This window comes from Melanostigma gelatinosum (assembly GCF_949748355.1).
Source record: "Melanostigma gelatinosum genome assembly, chromosome: 10".
Taxonomy (NCBI): Eukaryota; Metazoa; Chordata; class Actinopteri; order Perciformes; family Zoarcidae; genus Melanostigma; species Melanostigma gelatinosum.
Window position 1 is genome coordinate 11,875,113 of NC_136643.1, and position 19,043 is coordinate 11,894,155.

The window sequence follows — 19,043 nt, forward strand, 5'->3', positions numbered from 1 at the left end:
TCGGACCATTCTCTGTGAACCCTAGAGATGGTTGAGCGTGAAAATCCCAGTAGATCAGATGTCTCAACACTTCTGTGCGCTTTACTTTCATTTATTCAGGATTCTTCTCTGTAATGCATACTTTTGTTTTGTCTCGCAGCCCAATCTCTCATTTTTCTGTCCAGTCTGCAACTTCAGACCGCTCACTCTTTTAGCACCCTTCTTCTCTACTCAGCGTCCAATAATCCTGCAGTACAGATACCTTCCCACCTGCCTGCTGCCCAGCTTTGCCCCACTTTCCCCGCTCTCCCCTCTGTCACTGTCAGCTCCTGCCACTCGCCCTCACATGGCATAATCCCTGTCATATTGTCACATTACAGAGTTCAGATGCTAATGGCTGCACTGCTAATCCAGCTGCTGGCAAACCTGGACCGGTGCCCATACCCGCTCTGCCTGGCTCCGGAACAGCTGCGCCTTGCTCAGTCATGCCAATGATGCACCGGGGATCACAGACGGTCGGGCTGGCGGTGGGAGGACTGGATGCTAAAGTGGACATTACAGGAGAGGGCAGGAGGCCTTGAGATATGGTTAGGAAAGGAGGGAGACTGAGGGCAGAGAAGCTGAATGTGTACGTGCTGACAGAGCTGAGGACACTGGCTGGAGGCGGCAGGTCAGGGGAACAAACTTGAAGGTTATTGTGCACAGGCTTTATCGCTGCGATGAAATGGAAGTTGTGGCTGTATCCGAAGTTAACATTTGGAAGTTCAGACTAACAAAACAGAGTGAACGAGAGACAGAAAGCACCAGAGAAAGTCGGTATTCACTAGAGGGAAGCAGACAAGAACAGTACGGATAGCTTATTGAGCTGTGGATGTGAACGAGCCTTGGCAGGCAATTATGGTCATTACTGTCTCTTACAATTTTTCTAAAATAGAAATATCCCTTTCTACGGGAAGCAGGGAGTGTACTTAAGCTCTGGAGCATTTGGTGTTTGTTGTGAAGTTGTTCCAACAGCTCTCGCGTCCAATAGAGGGGGGAAATCGGTTTGCCTATAATCTAGGTGTAACACCACTTGTCAAAAAATTTAGAGTGAATTAAAACCTCCTCCTTTTCAATAAAACATCTAGCCGCAAACACCATCCCATTAGCGAGAAGCAGGCATTCAGCTACTTCAAAATAATTCAACTAATTCGGCTGAAACCTCTTGATTCAATGAGTGATGGATGGAACCTGAAAGAGCAGGGGATGAAGAGGGACACAGAAGAGGACTGAATACATGAGCAGGGACATGAGGGCCCTTTGGGGAGAGGTGGTGTCCTTCACCTTGTCACCTTCAGCATTACACTCCACACTCCCACCTATCATCTCTCTCTCTCTCTCTCTCTTTCATACACAATCATGATGCACTTGAAATGTGTGTGTGTGTGTGTGTGTGTGTGTGTGCTTCAGCCATATGATGGATGGCCACATAAGGCAAATGCCCTGTTAATAGACTAGTTGAGTACATCTAGATCAACTCGGAATCACAGTGAGCTCCGATACAGAGCGAATTGCTCGGTTAATTTGATTGCCGTGTTTTTGGGACAAAACCAAATCTAAAAACAGGGATGAGCAAATCAAATTTCAAGTTTAAAACAGAATGACCAGATATCATCAGGCCCACAATCAGGAAACAGAGGCTTGCAATGTCCGATTGCAAAACTCGCCCGAGAGAAGAGACGCAGACCTCGCATGAACACACAAACTCTCATCTCAATATTCCAGTGTGTAAAGAGGGAGACCTTTGACCCCCCCCCATACTCAAACAGAGCAAAGTTTGGAGAGTGGATGCAAAGCCTGTGTACTCAGCTCTTGTGCACACAGTTGGTTTCGCCTCCCGACTGTGTGTTCTCGCTGTTTACCTTTCATTAGACGAGGTGATGTGTCTATTGCGGTGGAAGCCCTTGAGTTACAGTCGTATGTTTTCCTCATAATTAACTCACCCACTCCAGAGATATCTAACAAGTGGACACAGAAAGGTAAAATGCCCGTCCGTTGGACAATCAGACGACATATTTGGGAAATGTTGCGGCCATAGATTTGTCGTATTCATGGCAAATTACATCTTGTCAACATTACAACTAGAAAAGGTGCCCTCAGTAGAGCGCAGATCTCTGCCAGGCGTGTCTGCAACGACCACTGCTGTAGTGTTTGATCAATACAACCAAAAATAGTTTAGTGTAGGTAGTCAGTGGCAGTATAAAACAGGCAACAAAAGGTGTTTTTGAGAAAGTGTGAGTCACTGCAACCACGAGAGGTGCTAGAGCATGCAGCCATAACATGCCATCTGAAATATTACGCAGTTCACTGCGGCAGAATGCGAGATTAGCCCGCGGACAGACGCAGAGGTGCACACTCACTCACTCACGGACACACATGAACGATCGCCTGATTCTCCTGGCTGAGAAAAATAATGCCGGTTTGTCATTAAGTCACTATAAAGCTTATATTAGGAGGAGACCTTATAGTATGGAGCAGCTGGATAAAATGAGCATTCCTTGAGGAAAGCTGCAACCGATGTGAAAGATGGTGATTCTTTTGAACATTTTCCTGCCACTGCGGCTCCAAGTTCACTCTGGACTGCTGAGAAGGCCCTGAGCTCACAGGTGACAAGTTCACCCAACACACAACACCAACAAGTGTGTGTGAGAGAGAGAGAGAGAGAGAGATTCAAAAGGTTCTTAAATAGAAAATTCAAATGAAAAGAAACCGAAGGAAGAAAGAAAGGGAAACTTGAGCTCTTTTCTGTTATTGTACGGCCTTTATTCCTGGTTTGAAGAGAAGGTCTCGAGGTGAAAGTGGTTGGAAATGTGCACAGAGAGGGTTGAAAGGATGAAATGTCCTCCACGATTGGCGGAAACTCCCAGAGGAAAATTGGTGAAGCTTGAGGAAGCCTCTGAGGCTAATCTATCATTAACATTCTGAAGGAACCACTAGGACTTGGGACAGAAAGACACACACACACACACATACACACATTAGCTTGATTGCCACATTTATGAATATTTGCACAAAAGCAAACAGACATGAATGTGAGCAAACATTAAGCTGCAACAGTGCTCACAAAAGGAGACATCTGAATGAGTAAGTCCCCCGTTCAACCCAAGGTGAACCCACAGAAGCAATAAGCGTCAAGAAATAAGCATTGAGTAATGTAAAACTATTATTAATCTATCAATCAATCAAGGGAAAACTGATCAGAATCTATTTTGATAACAGATTACTTGTCACTTTAAAAGAAAATTTGCCAAACATAATGATTCTAGCTCCTCAAATGCAAAGATTCACAGATTCTTCTTATCTTACTTGTATATGAAATAGTTTGTAAGTATTTCAGCAAGGCTGTCCTGAGAGACATTTTTTGGCGCTTCCGAGCTTCAGTGACAAATATTTGAGGATATTTGATTGCGGTTGAAACTTCAAAGCCTCGAAGGATCCGGGTCAGCCGGAGAAAATAACGAATTTAAAGACATCGCCTCGGGCTGTGGGAAACTGCAAGACATTTCTCACCTTTTTTCAACAATTATTGGAGAAAATAAACAAATTCAATCAATATTACCTCAAGCCAGAGAAGATGTATTTGAACGAAAGTAGAACTAAATTGGCAAAAGATTACAACACTGTGAATACAGTAAATCCACAACATGAAACAGTAAGGAGGCAGAACAAATCACATAGGATCAAGAAAAAAGGGCGAAAACCAAAACACCTTATTGTGCACAAACACACTCGGGTTGACTAACACACATGAACAGAGTTTGATCTCACTGCTTCAATGCATGGTAAACACAATGAGGTCTGTTCCAGTAATGAGAAACTCCAGAGCTGTATTGATCACATGCAGTGGATCTGAAGACCTCTGTCAGTCCCTCGGAGCCCACTTTATACAGCTGGAGGACCTGACACAGCCGCCCTCTCATTTACCACTTCACTGTGCATCTCTCCCTCTCTCGCCCCTGCTGCCTCTGCATCGCAACTTGTCCTCTTGATCTATCCGAGAGGTTCTCTCATTCCCCTCCTCTGTTGTTGCCTCGTCTCCTCTCTTCTTCGCCGCTTCTTTCTCTCCGCTTCCATGTATCAACCTCCTCATTTATGTAAATCCATTTGCTGTGAGAATGAAGCTTGTCTAATGTCCTGAACACTGCTGCATTTCATGCCATTTCTTCCCGGTAACGTTAGAATAATGAAAATGTAAATAGCGTTAAGCCGGGTATCTTCAGACAACCTCTTAATGAAGGCAGAGAGAGAGAGAGAGACGAAGAGGAAGAGCATCGGCATTTTTAGCTTCAAAAGAGTCCCAACGTCACAGGCTACAGCATCATATACAGCGAGCCACTGAAGCGTGTGCATGGGAACCAGCTAGAGAACGGACATTATAGGGATTCAAGATGTGTGGTAAGAGCTGCCTCCCGATAAAGCCTGAGAGAATACCCTATCAGGCGGCATTTCAAGCGGTTTGCCGCAAACACCATTCATGTGTCTGTCTCTCTCTCTTGTTTGTGTCTTCAGGGTTTTCCTGCGGTTGCCAGTCAATCTTCAGGGAACAATCCCGTGCTGAGAAACGGAGGAGATGTTAATCAGGCTTTTTTGTTTCAGCCTCACTCTGAAGTGGCTGTCCATTAGCGGGATAAACCTAATATTACGTGAGCATTGATGTTATCAATATTCCCTCTGCCTCCAACACTCGCGTTGCTTTTTACACATACGCTTATCCAGGGGAGTGAGGAAGGGGGGGGGGGGTTATGTAAGAAGGGATCCAGGAGGGCTTCCCTTGAGGCTTTGCAGAGAAAGTGAAAGGAAAGAGGAAAGGAGAGAAACACGGAGTATGTGAAGAAAGAACAACACAGGAAACAGGGGCAGAGGTGCACAAAGGTGACCTCTCATATGCTGCTGATGAAAAGATTGAGTCAGGGAAATGAGAGGGGGAGGGACACAGAATGAACCAGGATAATTAGTGATTTCGAACAGTGATTAAAAGGCAGGCGGAGGGAAACAATCGCGGCAGAGAGAATAATTAAAATGCAAAATGAATGAAACCGAAAGAGAGGTTTTGCTTTTGTTTCAGCAAGACTTTCCCGCCAAAGATAAGTGCGTTTGCTGTCACCTTTATAAATGTCCTGTGCCTCTGTAATGATTGCGAATCTACATCGACTGCAAAACAGCATGTGTGTCCTTCCTATGGTGCTCAACCTTGGGATAACTCTGCATTAGCACATCAGGCTGTTAAGTCAATCCCAGAGCTACTCAGCGAAACAGACCATTGGCTTGATCTTTGATGATAAAAGCCTGCCAGGTTGGCAAGTTAATCCTGGTGCGTATAGGCCAATCAAGTTGTCAGGCCAGGCTCACCGTCAATAACACATTTAGGTCAAGCACAAAGGCATGGGGAAGACCTAATCTGCTCAAGGCACACCTCCACCAAATCAGATATAAGTCTCAAACAGTACGAGTCTGAATCCATATGTATGTGCAAAGAAGTATGCTTAAACTGCTCTTTTGACTTGAAAAAAGTACAAAATCCATCACGGATCGGGGAGTTTGCTGAATAACTTCTTACAGCAGCCTGTTTTTATTGATCGCCATCCGATCTCAGGCACTTGCCAACGTGAAACAGGAGAACGGTTATTGTGCAGTCGCCAGAACCACCCACATCTGCAATGGCACAGAGAAATGAACCCGGAGCAGAAACAAACCAGACACGAGTGGAGGCACGGCGGCGGCGAAGGACGAGGGAGGTGCTGTGGCAACGACGGGAGTGGAAAGGAGGCCGAGGAAATGCAGAAAAGATGGAACGGAATAAAGAGTGATGGAGAGAAAGCGAGAAAGAAAGAGACGGAGGCAGACAGGGAGACGGCACTATTTACGGTAGATTAGTTGTTATGGTGATAAGCAGGAGGGAGAGAAAAGGATGTAGTTGTCAGGGTGATGGGGCTGCACTGGGCTACTAATGATATGTAAAAATAACTGTGCTTGGATTTTGCCCTACCTTTTGCAAAAAATAAAATAAAATAAAGAAAGAGCTAACACACATACACGCACAAACATGCTCCGATGAATACACAGAAAGACAAAGCCGTCTGTTGGAGCAGGCTCCTCTCATTAGCATTTGGAGATGTACTCAGATTACACCCCCACATTCGCAGCATGGAGCTCACTTTTTTTCTATGTTTTTTTGCCTAATGAGAGATGGTAGATAGACACACACACACTCAGACACAGACACACACACACACACACACACACACACACACTCACACACACACTGGGGATGCGTGTGTGAGTGTTTGTTCCTGTGTGTAACGCTTGTGGCTCTGTGCTGACAACAGCGACTGAGTGCACACCACTTTGACAGAAGAAGATGGCAGAGGACTGTGGGTAATTGTAGTTTAAATGGGCTGGAGGGGATTCTAGAATGCTTTGTAGTTTCCCTGCCTGCGGTGTAACCTCTGGGTTTTCCAAAAGGCATCTGATGTCATCACTGTCAAACAAACAATCAAACACACCTCCATGTGCCAAGTGCCGACAACCAATACCTCAGTTATGTCAAGAAGTACACATACTCAATGTTGTGATGGCATATGACTTAAAGCATTCCCTCTCAAGTGCGGTAGAATCCAGAGGAACTTTAAGCTAAATTTAGACTTCTACTCCACTGCATTTTTGTAGGGGGGGATACTGCATGATGGCTACTTTTACTTTATATTTTAAAGGTGTTGTGCACAACATTTAGTCGGCTCTATCGGCAGAAATGGAATGTAATAGTAATAAGTATGTTTTCTTTGTTGTACAATCAACTGAAAATAAGAATGTTATTTTTGTTACCTTAGAATAAGCCATTTATATCTACCAATGGAGCGGGTCCTCTTGACAGACTCCGCTAGGTTCCTCCAAGTTTCTACAGAAGCCCAGAACGGACAAACTTGACACTGGCTCTAGATAGGGCCATTCACTTTTTTTGTGTTGGCCACCACATGTTGTCCTACACTCTTGCCACACGGGAGAAGTTTCAGTTGTTTACAATCTGCAACCTCAGCGCTACAGTAGATGCTGCCAAACCCTACACACTGGCCCTTTAAGTATAGATTCTGCTGATAATACGTCCAGGATGCGCTTTCATACGATAGTATTTCTACTTTAACTCAAGTAAATACTCTGAATTATCTAAAAAAAAAAGATCAGCACAGGAATTGCATATCCATACTGATCAATGAGCGACATACAACACTCAAGAGAAATGAGATATCACAAGACACTCAGACACAGAGCACACACTCCTCCACTAAATCACAGCCATTTAATGTGGACTAAATTGCCTTGATATCTATAAAAGCATCTCGTGGCACTTCTCCTAATTTAAAAACATTTAATTAACTGGCAATCTATTTCTGTGGTATATATATAAACCCACTCAATTAAACACACACACACACACACACCCACACACACACAGTGTGCATATGCTGTGCTGAATTTTACAATATATTTTACTTGTGCCACAAACATGAATGATTCCCCAGCATAATTGCTTCATTATCAGCGGAGACCAGCACACCTCACATCAAACCACTCCTCTTCCAAATCATCTGTTCACTTTGGTGTATATGGCCTGCCTCCCTTCCTCCACACACACACACCACACCCATCACACCCATCACACGTGATTGTAATACTCCTCAGCATACATCAGCCAGAGGGAGTCACATCCTATGATGGCTATGATGGTCTTTAAATGGAAAGAGGGGGATTTGAAGACCTCACGTGGTTTTCTCAAGTGTAACCTTCTACTTGGTGCTCTTAGCGTGCATCCCTGAAAACATCAAGACATCCTCCGTATCGTTTTGTACTCTTGCCTTCACACTACCAGTTACTGCTGCCTTTTCAACAGATGCACAAACCAATAATACAATAATTCCAGCCGTCGATAGATACAATCGACAACTTCCTTGCTCTTTACTTTGGTGAGCGAAGGAATGACGCAGTAAAATGCAAGCCTCCACCTTCCTATAAAAACCAAAGCATTGCAGCTTGATTGCCTGCACGAGCTGGTCTATCCTCAGGCTGTGCAGCTGTTGTGAGCCGAGCAAAGAGAACAGGCTTCCCATCTATACACAATGCACCATCCAGGGGCAGTCTGGCTCTCCACAAGAAAGCCATTTAATCTCCAGTAGTCTGCATGTGATCAATCTCCCGGCACAGTGCTACTGCAGCGCGGGCCATTCCTCATCATTTAGAGAGAGAGGTATTGACCAGGCCACGAGATGCTCCGTAGCGCATTTGTGTGCGTTATGAGCCAGCGGGAGAGAATGAACTAAATTGTCCGGTGTATGCAACACATCCTGTGTTTAGTTTATCCCTTATGTGCTTGTTACATGCATGTCTGCTTATGAAAAGTGAATGTGCGCATTTCCGAAGGGGCAAAAACAGCAGGATAGCATATATAAGGATAGCTTGTTTGTATATTGATGTATTGTGGGCTGATACAGCTGGCCATGTTCTCCACTTATCAATGCGTCCTTTGTTAGATATTCCTGCGTCGTTGCTCACATAAAAAACAAACAAAAAAAACAAACAGGCACAAGGACATTCCCAGCATTGTTAATGAGCATCAAATGCATGCATGATGATGAAAAAGGAGAGAAAAGGCAGAGGCAGAAACTACTCTTGAATGTGGTGCATCATTTCAGACGTGTCAAGTTGAAGGTTCGAGGCGATCGATCGTTTTAACTCGAGACCGGCTGCAGTCATATGAATGTGGATAGTTTATCTGTCAATATACTGTCAGACTCTTTTCCTGCACAAGCATCTAGAATGCCTGGGGGGGGGGGGGGGGGGGGGTTGAGACAGGCATGACAGGCATAGACAAGGTCTCGCTGCATCTTATTTGTGTGGGTCCTTTAGCCCATCTGCTTGGCAGAGAAAACGTATAGACAGGCACATTTCAGTTTTTTAAGTGTCAGAGAAATTGCACCAGTATGATTTGTGCAACGAAAGGAGAGCGCCTTGACAAATAAATGAACTGACTGGATTTTGTGTTCCTGTCGCCGCACTTATCGCAGGGTTATTCAGGCGTCAGCTCAATGGACTTCATCCCCCACACTGCCTTGGGGCCATGTCAGATTTACAGTTATCCATGACGGGCTCTTATCAGGGATTTGGAGCGGGACTTTGCAGAGTCATCTAGAATAGTGGCTGTATCAGTTTTTATCCCCGCTCAGAGAAACAGCAAGAGGCCAAGGTTGGGATAGCACGAGTCACGCACGGAGAAACTTTCAGACGAATACAATCTCACGCAGACACATTCCTGACATATCTGCTGGGATCATAGCGATGCCCTGTCATATCACAGTATGTAGACAGCGAGCTGACTGCAGTGGCTTTTGGGACACTACTACGCTACATTAGGCCCGCAGTCACAGCTGGTACCACTCCTGGAGTCTTATCTGTTTTTACAATTACACTCTTATAAAGGCTGAATTTATAGTTTTTAGCATATGAATTAGAGGCTCATTTGCATATGTTGCGAGTGGGTTTAAGATTTATTTGTTCAATTGACCATGAAAGAAAACGGGCAGGTGTTATTGCAACTTTCTCAACAGCGCAGAAACAGACCTTGAAAAGCATTCAATTAGATTTCATTTCGGCATATAGTTGTGTCCAGGATGAGTCCTTGTATGTCCTTGAACAAACATGACAATCGAATTCAGTGTCCAATGTTGGGTATTTCCTGCCGAGAGGCTGTCCTTTCTCTGACATTGTACCTTTAAAGTGGAGTCAATAATCCCAGGCAGCTGAATCAATTCAAGCACTCTACATATTTACTGTAAGGCAGTGCTTCTACTGGGTTAAGTGCAAGACATGGCGTAGCTCCCATTCTTGTCTTTGAGTCCAGTGCAGTGTGTTGTTTTCCACTGCAGCATGTTCACTCATCCCTGCAGGCTGTGTTTAAGAGCCATTATGCCAGCTAACAGACTGGTCAGCAGGCCTTGGATGTGTTTAGTGATGTGTATTCTCTCATGACATTTGGAGTGCACAAATGGACAAAGTGTTCATGTGGCGTTTTATTTTCCCTTGTCTCTGTATAGGACAGCCGAGGCTGTGATGGCGCAGAGTCGCAGCTGTGAGCAATTCATAATCAAGGCCATTGTCCGTTTACCTCCTGGCAGTGAGCCTGGGGCAAAAGGCAACACACACTGGGCGTCTGTGGACCATTCTCATTGTGAAACACCACACTCAAACCTTTGACCAAGGTGAAACTGATTGATGGGCAGGTAGTCCCAGCACAGTGCTCACCCTCTGTGCGTGGTGAGCCATTGGAATTTCCTTTGCTCGCCATATCCCCACGGATTTAACCAAGGGTATGTAAAACACACTACTGCATCGCTGCTCAAATCTTAAACCATTCAGAGGTGAGGTGTCAGAAATGTGGATGGAATACCTCCGTTCAAAATCACTCCTCGGTGTACTTGGATTTAGTTGGTGAGCTGGGTGTGACTGATTCTGACATTTGCTGATCCAAACGGACGTAGAACGCTCCTTTCTTTCAGCCTAAAATTACAACAAGTGGCAGTTGGCTTTCTTGGTCACGTAGTACGTTGACAATGAAATCGTGCGCAATGACAGACAAACAACAGAGGTCACACAATGGGAATCAGGAGACATTTATACGTACGATATGTGTCTCAAAAAGCTATATCATTGTAATCTTCTCATGTCATCCCTATGTGCAGTGAGTCGGAGGAAAGTTTAGTATCTTTTAGTATCATTTTGTATCTTTATTTATATTGATTTGGGATAGATAGCGGGTGATGAGGTGGTCTTGCTGTGAAAGTTATATTCCTTCGCTGGTGAGAACATCTAAATGTCAAAACACACCGGCGATGTCACATCAATTGGTAGGGATACCCCATCGTCTCGTTTCCCAGCGTGTTGTGTCAGAGTTCATTTTCCCTCATTGTGCATGTCTTTTTTTTTTTTTATCCCGTGTACCTTCACAACATGTTGAACTTTTTTAAATAATCCATTATTTGTTTTTCAATCAATTGACGACCTCGCTTAAAATTAGAGATGCCTGTGTGAAGTTACCGCAGGCCAGAAAATATGACTTCACTTTGTGTTACAGCAACCACAAAAATGGAAACCATTCGTCTGACTCTGAAATCTGAACGAGGGAAGAAAAGCCACTGTCAAATGAGCAGAGAGTTTGACTTGATAAAAGAGTGATTCATAGAACCATTTTGCCTTGAGCTAATCCCTTTGTCCTTTAAGAAGACCTTTTAAAAACCTTCTTTCTGTACCTTTTCTTCCTGATCCCTCCATTTTCTTTCTCTTAACCATGTTGGACAATGCATGGCATTGCTCTGTGCAGACCACCAGGTTTTGTGCATTGTTCTTACCCACATTTAACATTCTTCAAAGTGGCTCTCAGCCTGCTACAAACTGGTAATTGGATTTGCGAGCAGACAGAGATCCCAGTTAAAGACTCACTGTCCTGTCTGATTAAAGTCTGGGTCTTTATGGGCTAATCTCCAGCAAAGAGGCTCGCTCAGGTCTGACTGGTGTCGGGTCCGGGTCGGACCGAGAAGGAGACGATTGGAGTACGACGGATGGAACCTGACAGCTGCAGTCCCTGCGAGTGAATCTTACGCAGTGTCAGCACGGCCTTGGTCAGCCCACTGCACAATCACATCGAGGTGAGGAGACATGCTGAGCAGAATGCCTGGGGTAAAAACCCTCATTTGCAGCAGCAGAGCATACACACTCCAAGATGTGGGTCAAATACGACCTGTGTATTAACAGCTCAAACATCCACAGACGTGTGTGTGTGTGTGTGCACTCACGTCACAAATATAACAAACCAAAAAACAGCAATCTATCCCAATTGATATCCGATTCTGCAGAGCCCGAGTGTTCATTAAAACCATGAGCAGTGCAAAGCGTGGAGCAAAGAATGACGGAATCAGAGACACATGCAGCCTCCACACCTTTGGGAAACTCATTAGTCCAAGTAATACGGACACAAGCAGCCCCCCCACATTGAATAATTGTAGGATTTTGGAGTGCTATAAAATCTGGGAATCCCTTCCGGACATTGTGGGGGGTCGGGGGGGGGGGGGAATCAATTGAACATCTGCTTTATCCACTGTCTCTTGAGGGCTAATCAAGGCCTCATAGCTGATCCTCCCCCATAGCTATTCAAGGTTGTGGAACCAAATTCCCTACTCTTCCTGCAATCCTACAGAAACAATAAGAGTATTCCCATCTGATACCAAATGTCCAACAAACACTGAACACAGAACAGTAATCCAAATAAAAGTATTTTTCTTTGTCTCTAACTTTCTTTTCCTTTCAGAGTTGTGCTGAAAAAATGTTCGGTTTGGACTCAACAATAACAATAACTACCTGTGAATGAATTTGACCGAGGTGCAAGTAAGAAGCCAAAGGTGGTCACTGCGAGGTAATTTAAGAGCAGCCATGAGAGTCCAGCTGCTCCATCTCTTTCATCGCCAGCACATGAAGACAAATATCCCAAACCTTTGAACCAGAAAACAATCACCCGCCAGGGACTTTATCAGCCAATTAATCTCCTTTACTACCACATTTCATCTTTAACGCAGACACCCAAACCGTCATCCCGTTCAATTTGTCTGAGACGGGGAGAGCGATAGAGTAAGGCAGAAAAATTTCTTTGATACGTCTTAAGGCAACACAATTTAATAAAGTACAAAATAAGATACTGAAATCACAACACTTGCGATGTCAGCACTGACAAAATGCTGTGGTTATTTTCTTGTGCATTTAAAAAGGAACAGATTACAAATGTCAAAAGACATTTATTATAATGTGGCGGATGCAAAAAAATGCCCCAAAACTGCTTGGGGCTCCTGGGGTTACCAAACAAAGATTCAAAAGAAACAATGCAGTGTGTAAAGTGTGTGTGTGTGTGTGTGTGTGTGTGTGTGTGTGTGTGTGTGTGTGTGTGTGTGTGTGTAGGTGTGTGTGTGTGTGTGTGTGTGTGTCCATGTCCCAGATTACAAATTGAATGTGAGCATGCCTGATTTTTCCACATGGCTCCATTTATAATCTTTCAGGCAGACAGAGAAGCCTTTCAAAGTGTCATTAAATAGCCAAACTGCCCCGTGACACAGTTTCACCTTTGTAGTATTGACTTTACTGCTATCAATGTTTGACCGAAGGTCCCAGAGGACCCACTTGAGGGATCTGATGGGCTGTCCTGTCCCCCACGGACCAAAGCGCACAACCACACAGGTACTCACGCGTGCACGTAAGCAGTCAATTACTTATTAAGGGCCGATCAATAGTTGAACAGATATCAAGTTAAATTCCCTTATTTTGTCATTGTGTTCTGTAAGAGAGTAAAGCTTGTTGTTAAAGTTAAACTCGCGCAGCCATTATATACTGTGGCTTAGTGGGATAATAAAAGTGCCAAAGATTTTCTCAAGACAAAATTGCTGAATCAATTATATTTCATTGATCTTTTTAAGCAGTCTCAAGGGTCTGATCAGACTAATAGGCTGATTTAACTGACATGAGCTTAGCCTTGTGTCTTACCTTCTAATTTAGATAATCACAGGTGTGATTACTGTCTTGAACAATTAGCTACGGTGACCAGGTGTCTCTGTATAGTCCTTTAAAGAATAACTTACAACTTTAAATGTTCAGACACTTGGTACATTTTTTGAACATAGATTTACATACAAGCGTTCGGGTCTGCATATTCAGACTTTTATTGGCAGCTGGAGGTTAATAATTAAACTTAGGTGAACTTTTGTCACGTCGACCAATAGCAAGCCATCTTGACTGCGCTGATCTTTGAGGCAACAGAGAGAGGAACAGTCCGAAATGGAGGAGGCTATCGTAGCTTGTTAGCGATGTTGCACGATCCGGTTCTATTTAATCTCCCCTGCCAGACTATATACTGCTCCACAAAAGAAGAATGGTCTGCAGACAGTTACGAGACATTTTTTATGAATTTATTGTACCTTTTGTGAGTGACCAAGCTAACTTCGTTTGGAGAGCTTTTTTCCCCGTCAGTAAGTCTTCCTCGAGCGAAAGGATGTACAATCCTGGCACAGTGCTTTGGCCACAGTACAGCTACAGCCAACCAGCCACGGCAAATCCGGCACAGTATATGGGCAAGCGTGTCTGTATTCTGTGTCACTGAGCATCTCCTTTGCGGGTTGAAGCATATTATTTATTGATAAGTTGCCCTTCTGCTCTTTGTACCTGTGTCTGTCTCGTGGGTGTGCTTCCTTCAATATAAAACCTTAATCTAAAGGTCAGTCCTTAAATCTTCGAACATGCCCAGTCATGTCTGCGGTACAAACACACACACACACACACACACACACACACACACACACACACACACACACACACACACACACACACACACACACACACACACACACACACACATGCACTTTCCTGAATGCAACCAATTGGTTTTAGTATTGTCTTACATGATTTTACCTGCAGAATGACATTTGTTACTATCGTATTAAACTATTGTGTGAATGCCGAGTGCCAGAGAAGTGCATTATACACTGTTACGCACAAGGCCTACTTTCTCTCTGTAATGGTAGCTTGTCTTCACAGTGTTGTAATGGACTACCTGAATCCCTATTTGTATTCCTGTCATGAAAAGCTTCTACGTTCAATCTTTTTTGCTCCCCATTTTCTCATTTGACCTTTGCATTTGTTCACAATTGATGCTCAATTTGCTGGCATTTAGAGCCAAAATGAGTTTCGCAGTAACCCTTGGTGACCTAGTCACTGAGCAATTGGATCATTTGGTCGCTGTCAATCTTTCTAGATTGTGGTAGGCCGAGCTAATTCTAAGAAGTACAGTTAATATCGTTTCATTAATTCAAATGCTCTTCAACTGACACGCAGGCAAAGTCGCACTTATATCTAAATTGCTCAACAGTGCTCCCGTTTTCTTGTGCGAGTCGTTCTCACACAGAAATGGGAAGGCCGTCGTACTTTGCAATTGCTCATCTCAATTGTTCATCTTTTTAAAGCATGCAACACAGACACACGGCAGCGAGACGTCAGTATTTTATGGTAGAATTACGCTGTTTAGTGTGCCGTGCGGCACGACAGCAATAAACAAATTAAAGTTTTTTTCACCAGCTAAACACAATCCAACAGTGACAGTCATTGTGATTTAAGGTCTAGACTTTGAATTTAGTGTCGACAGAAGTTCATAAAAAGCCGTACAAAAAAAATGATTCACTTATGTCTGTGAAATTTTCCAGACGCCTCCGAATTAAATCAATGGCGGCGCCAGCCATTGCTGGTTGGCGGCTACCAATGCAGACACAACACTGGAACACACTCACACACGTACATAAAAAAAAAAATCAGCCATTGAAACATATTAACATACAGAGGGTGCATGCGCAGGCTTCAGACGTACAAGAAAGGAGGTGGGTTAAATACCTGAGCCTCTCTTAGAGACGAACTTTACACTCTTGGACAGCGTGAAGTACAGCAGGATCAGCAGAGGGCTGGGAGGTCTCATCTTCCCGCCCCTGTCCTCACAGCCTGAAGGAGAGGAGACATGGGCAGGGCGAAGGAGGGATGGCAGGAGAGGGAGAAAAAGAGAAAGAGAGTGGTCAGTCACCGCTTGTACAGGAGATCAAGCACCTCCTTGTTGCCTTCTAGACAAGAGTAAGTGTAAGTGTGGAGCGATGTTCTGCCCAAACAATATAGGCAAACACACTTGGACGCTCACATCAACATAACACTTTGCACAATACCCTAGGGTAATGCAATGATTGCAATGATTTCCTCTCATGATCGCAATTGAGACGTGTTATGGCGTGGATATATTTCAAGAGAAACCATTCCCTAACATGCTGACGAATCAATAAATAAATAATTACATGTGTTAGAAACACCACTTTGAGTAGCCAGCTTCATTAAAAACAGGGGAGACCTTGAAGGGAATTTCAAATTATCACCTTGTGACTCGTGGAGATGCGGCACATATCCCACCCATATCCCTTATCGACTCATACATCATATTAATTGATGGAGGTGACTCCTTCTCCACTCCTCATCTCCTCTCAGTAAATTACATAATCTAACATGTAGTAATTACCTTCTAATAGCCGGCTCGTGAAATAGAGCCGTTGCTGCTGTATAAATCTGATGTGAATTTAAAAAAAAGAATACACTCATCAAAGTAACATTTTATTAGCCTAGAGAGCTAGCCGATGGCAATACCCTTCAAAATCAACTGCAATAAAAGCCTTACAGACGAAACAAAACACACATGAAGACGTTAGCAAGTGAAATTACTGAAAGTCTATAATGTTAGACAAGGAACAGTTCAACATTTTGGGAAATATGATTGGTACAAGATCAATACCACTCTCACGTCGCTTTGTTGACGCTGCAGTAAGCAGCTGTTTAGCTTAGCTTAGCATTAAGACAGAAAACGATGGAAACAGCTAGCCTTGCTGTGCACTAACGTAGAAAAATCTGCCTACCAACATTAGTAAAGCTCAATAATTAACACAACTATTTCTTGGTTACATTTTGACAGAGCCAGGCGAGCCGTTTCCCCGTTTCCAGTCTTTGTGCTGCAGCTAAGTTAGCTAGTTGCAGTCAATAGGTTCATATTCACGATGCTAATACGCGTGTTATCTTCTCAACTGCCTTTTGGCAAGAAGGCAAATAAGCATATCATTCAAAATGCAGAACTATTCCTGAAGGTTGGGTAGGGACCCATTGCCTTGTTTCATTTCAAACATAGACGGCAGCAGAGAAGCAAAAGGTGACAGTGGTGGCGTTAACAGAGGCCCCAATCTACTACAGCTGCCAGTCTGGGTAGTCGTATGTGTCAGAGGCACCAGACAGCCAAACAGAATAAAGTGATTGGAGGAGAAGAGCAGATTCACCAAAAGCCAGATCGGTGTTTCTGTCACTATAGGAAAAGGAGAACACAACAGACAGCAAATGAAACCGTTGAACCAGAAAGGACATGACGAGGGCCATGGCCTTTGGAGACAGAAACTAACGGCACAGAGAGCCAGAGCCAGGAGGGACCCTGGAGTCTGCGGCAGGTCACGTGCACTCCGGATTAGCATAGCTAATGAAAGGAGCCTCTCTCAGTGTGTGTTTACACGACACTCGCAAGGCCCGCTCTGAAAAGAAGCCTTTCTCTCCTCCTCCGTCACATTCTACTCGGAAACAACGCTCAGTCGATAAACACCGCTCTGCCAATAACATTCTGGCAAATGCCACAGCTGAAGGATTGGCGGCTCTTTGTTTGGCTAAAAGGCCTTTAAGAACACTTGCCGATAAGCTGGTCCGTTCTAATTGTGTGTTTGTAGCAGCAGCGGTAACCCCGCGGTCAGTTTATGGCTAAGTGCACACACAAATCACCAACCACAAACACTCTCAAAGGCCCAAGTCCTGAAGAGGGCCGGTCAGATTTCAATTCAATTCAGATAAGAGATCTAAATCTGATTGGCCACTGACCATTTCTGCAATACCGTCCCGGAAATGTAACATGACAAGGACAATGGAGGGACTTGCGGCTATAAAAAACACGATGATAAGAGTAAAGAATTGAAAAGTCAAGAAACTATTTTATGGAGACCATAATCACACACGCGCAAGCAGAAGAGAGAGAAAAGGAGAAACAGATGAGATCACCATTGGGTCTGCATGATATTTAGTTGTCCATTGCTGCGTACTGAAAAACACGAGTGCACAGTGTTACCCCCTGCTCTTTGTGAAACTCCTTAACCCTAGTACAGCCCTCTGAATGTACTTGTTGACCGCATGCTTTATTATCAGCCAGCCGGCAGTCTTTCCCTTCTTCTTCATGGTTTTCACGGCGGTTGGCATCCAGCTTATTGGTGCATTACCGCTGTCTTTCTCTCGCTGAAAAGATATTCAAGATATGTTGACTCATTGCCCGCATGTCAAAATTGTTAATCATAGCCTGTCACTTAAGTGTTAAAGTATTATTCTACTTAAAAAAAGTTGAAACAATTAACCAATTTTAGTTTTTTCCTTATGGTATGGTCCAGTTAAGACGAGCACCATGCTGTACAACCGCAACATCCAAACTTTGATTCAGACCAGTGACCTTTGTTGCATGTCTCTGTGTATATTGTGTATTTCCTGTCTCTGGACTGTAAGCTGTCCAATCATACCAAACTGACTTTATTCCAAGCTGCTGATACAAGTTGATTTACTAAACCCAACTGAATGATTGACAGGTTGAGTTTATTCGCTGCAGGATGGGGAGCTGCTGCCCCCCCCCCGTCACAGCCTGATTCAATAGAACAATGCTAGCGACACTCTTCTGTGTCCCAATCATGTCACGCCTTCACAAGCTCAGTGGGCTGTTGGTCCTGCCAGCCATGACATCACCGGCCTGCCATCCTCACACACAGAGGGGCATTGTGCGCCTCGCGCGACCTCCCAAAAACAGGCAAACGCACTTTGTCTCCCTTCGACTCCCCTTCTCCACTCCCCCTCCATTCTCACCACAAATAAGTTGAAGCAAAAAAAAAAATGACTTCCACAAACCCAGAACAGGTTCTGTAGCGCAGACTGCTCGTTGATGAAGTGAGAGAAAGTACACATTAAACATCAGTCTGTAGACACCGTAAAGCAGCAGAATTCCAGGAAAGGATTTAGCCATTAAAAACTGCAGTGACTAAGTGGAGAGTGAAGCTGTTTTTTTTTGGTGTTTTTTTTAAAACCTTGCACCACTTGAAGGTTCTTCTATCACTTCGTCGTGCTCAAAGGGAGCAAACGCTGCGTTTAAATAACATACTAGTCACATCGAAGGTTCGTTTCCCCCACAAGGCCATGCAGGTAGCCTCGCAAACAGGAAGGATCTAGTGAGTTCATTTAAACTGTACAAGACAGATCTCTTGTTCTAATTCTCCCAGTGTGACTGACTCATCTGAAACTCGTCTTGCCTTGTCTGAATGTATCTGAATACAACATACGAGCTCTATTGTTTCCAGGGCATC

At 44.1% G+C, this 19,043-nt stretch overlaps 1 protein-coding gene across 1 annotated transcript in view; it reads right to left on the reverse strand.

Moving 5' to 3' along the window:
- il1rapl1a (interleukin 1 receptor accessory protein-like 1a) overlaps nt 1-19,043 on the reverse strand; it is a 142,693-nt gene that overhangs the window by 108,441 nt on the left and 15,209 nt on the right. The window contains exon 2 of the mRNA XM_079276787.1: nt 15,481-15,585. Within this exon, the coding sequence (XP_079132913.1) occupies nt 15,481-15,562 (82 nt within the window). The 5' untranslated portion in view covers nt 15,563-15,585. The remainder of the gene's footprint in view (nt 1-15,480; nt 15,586-19,043) is intronic.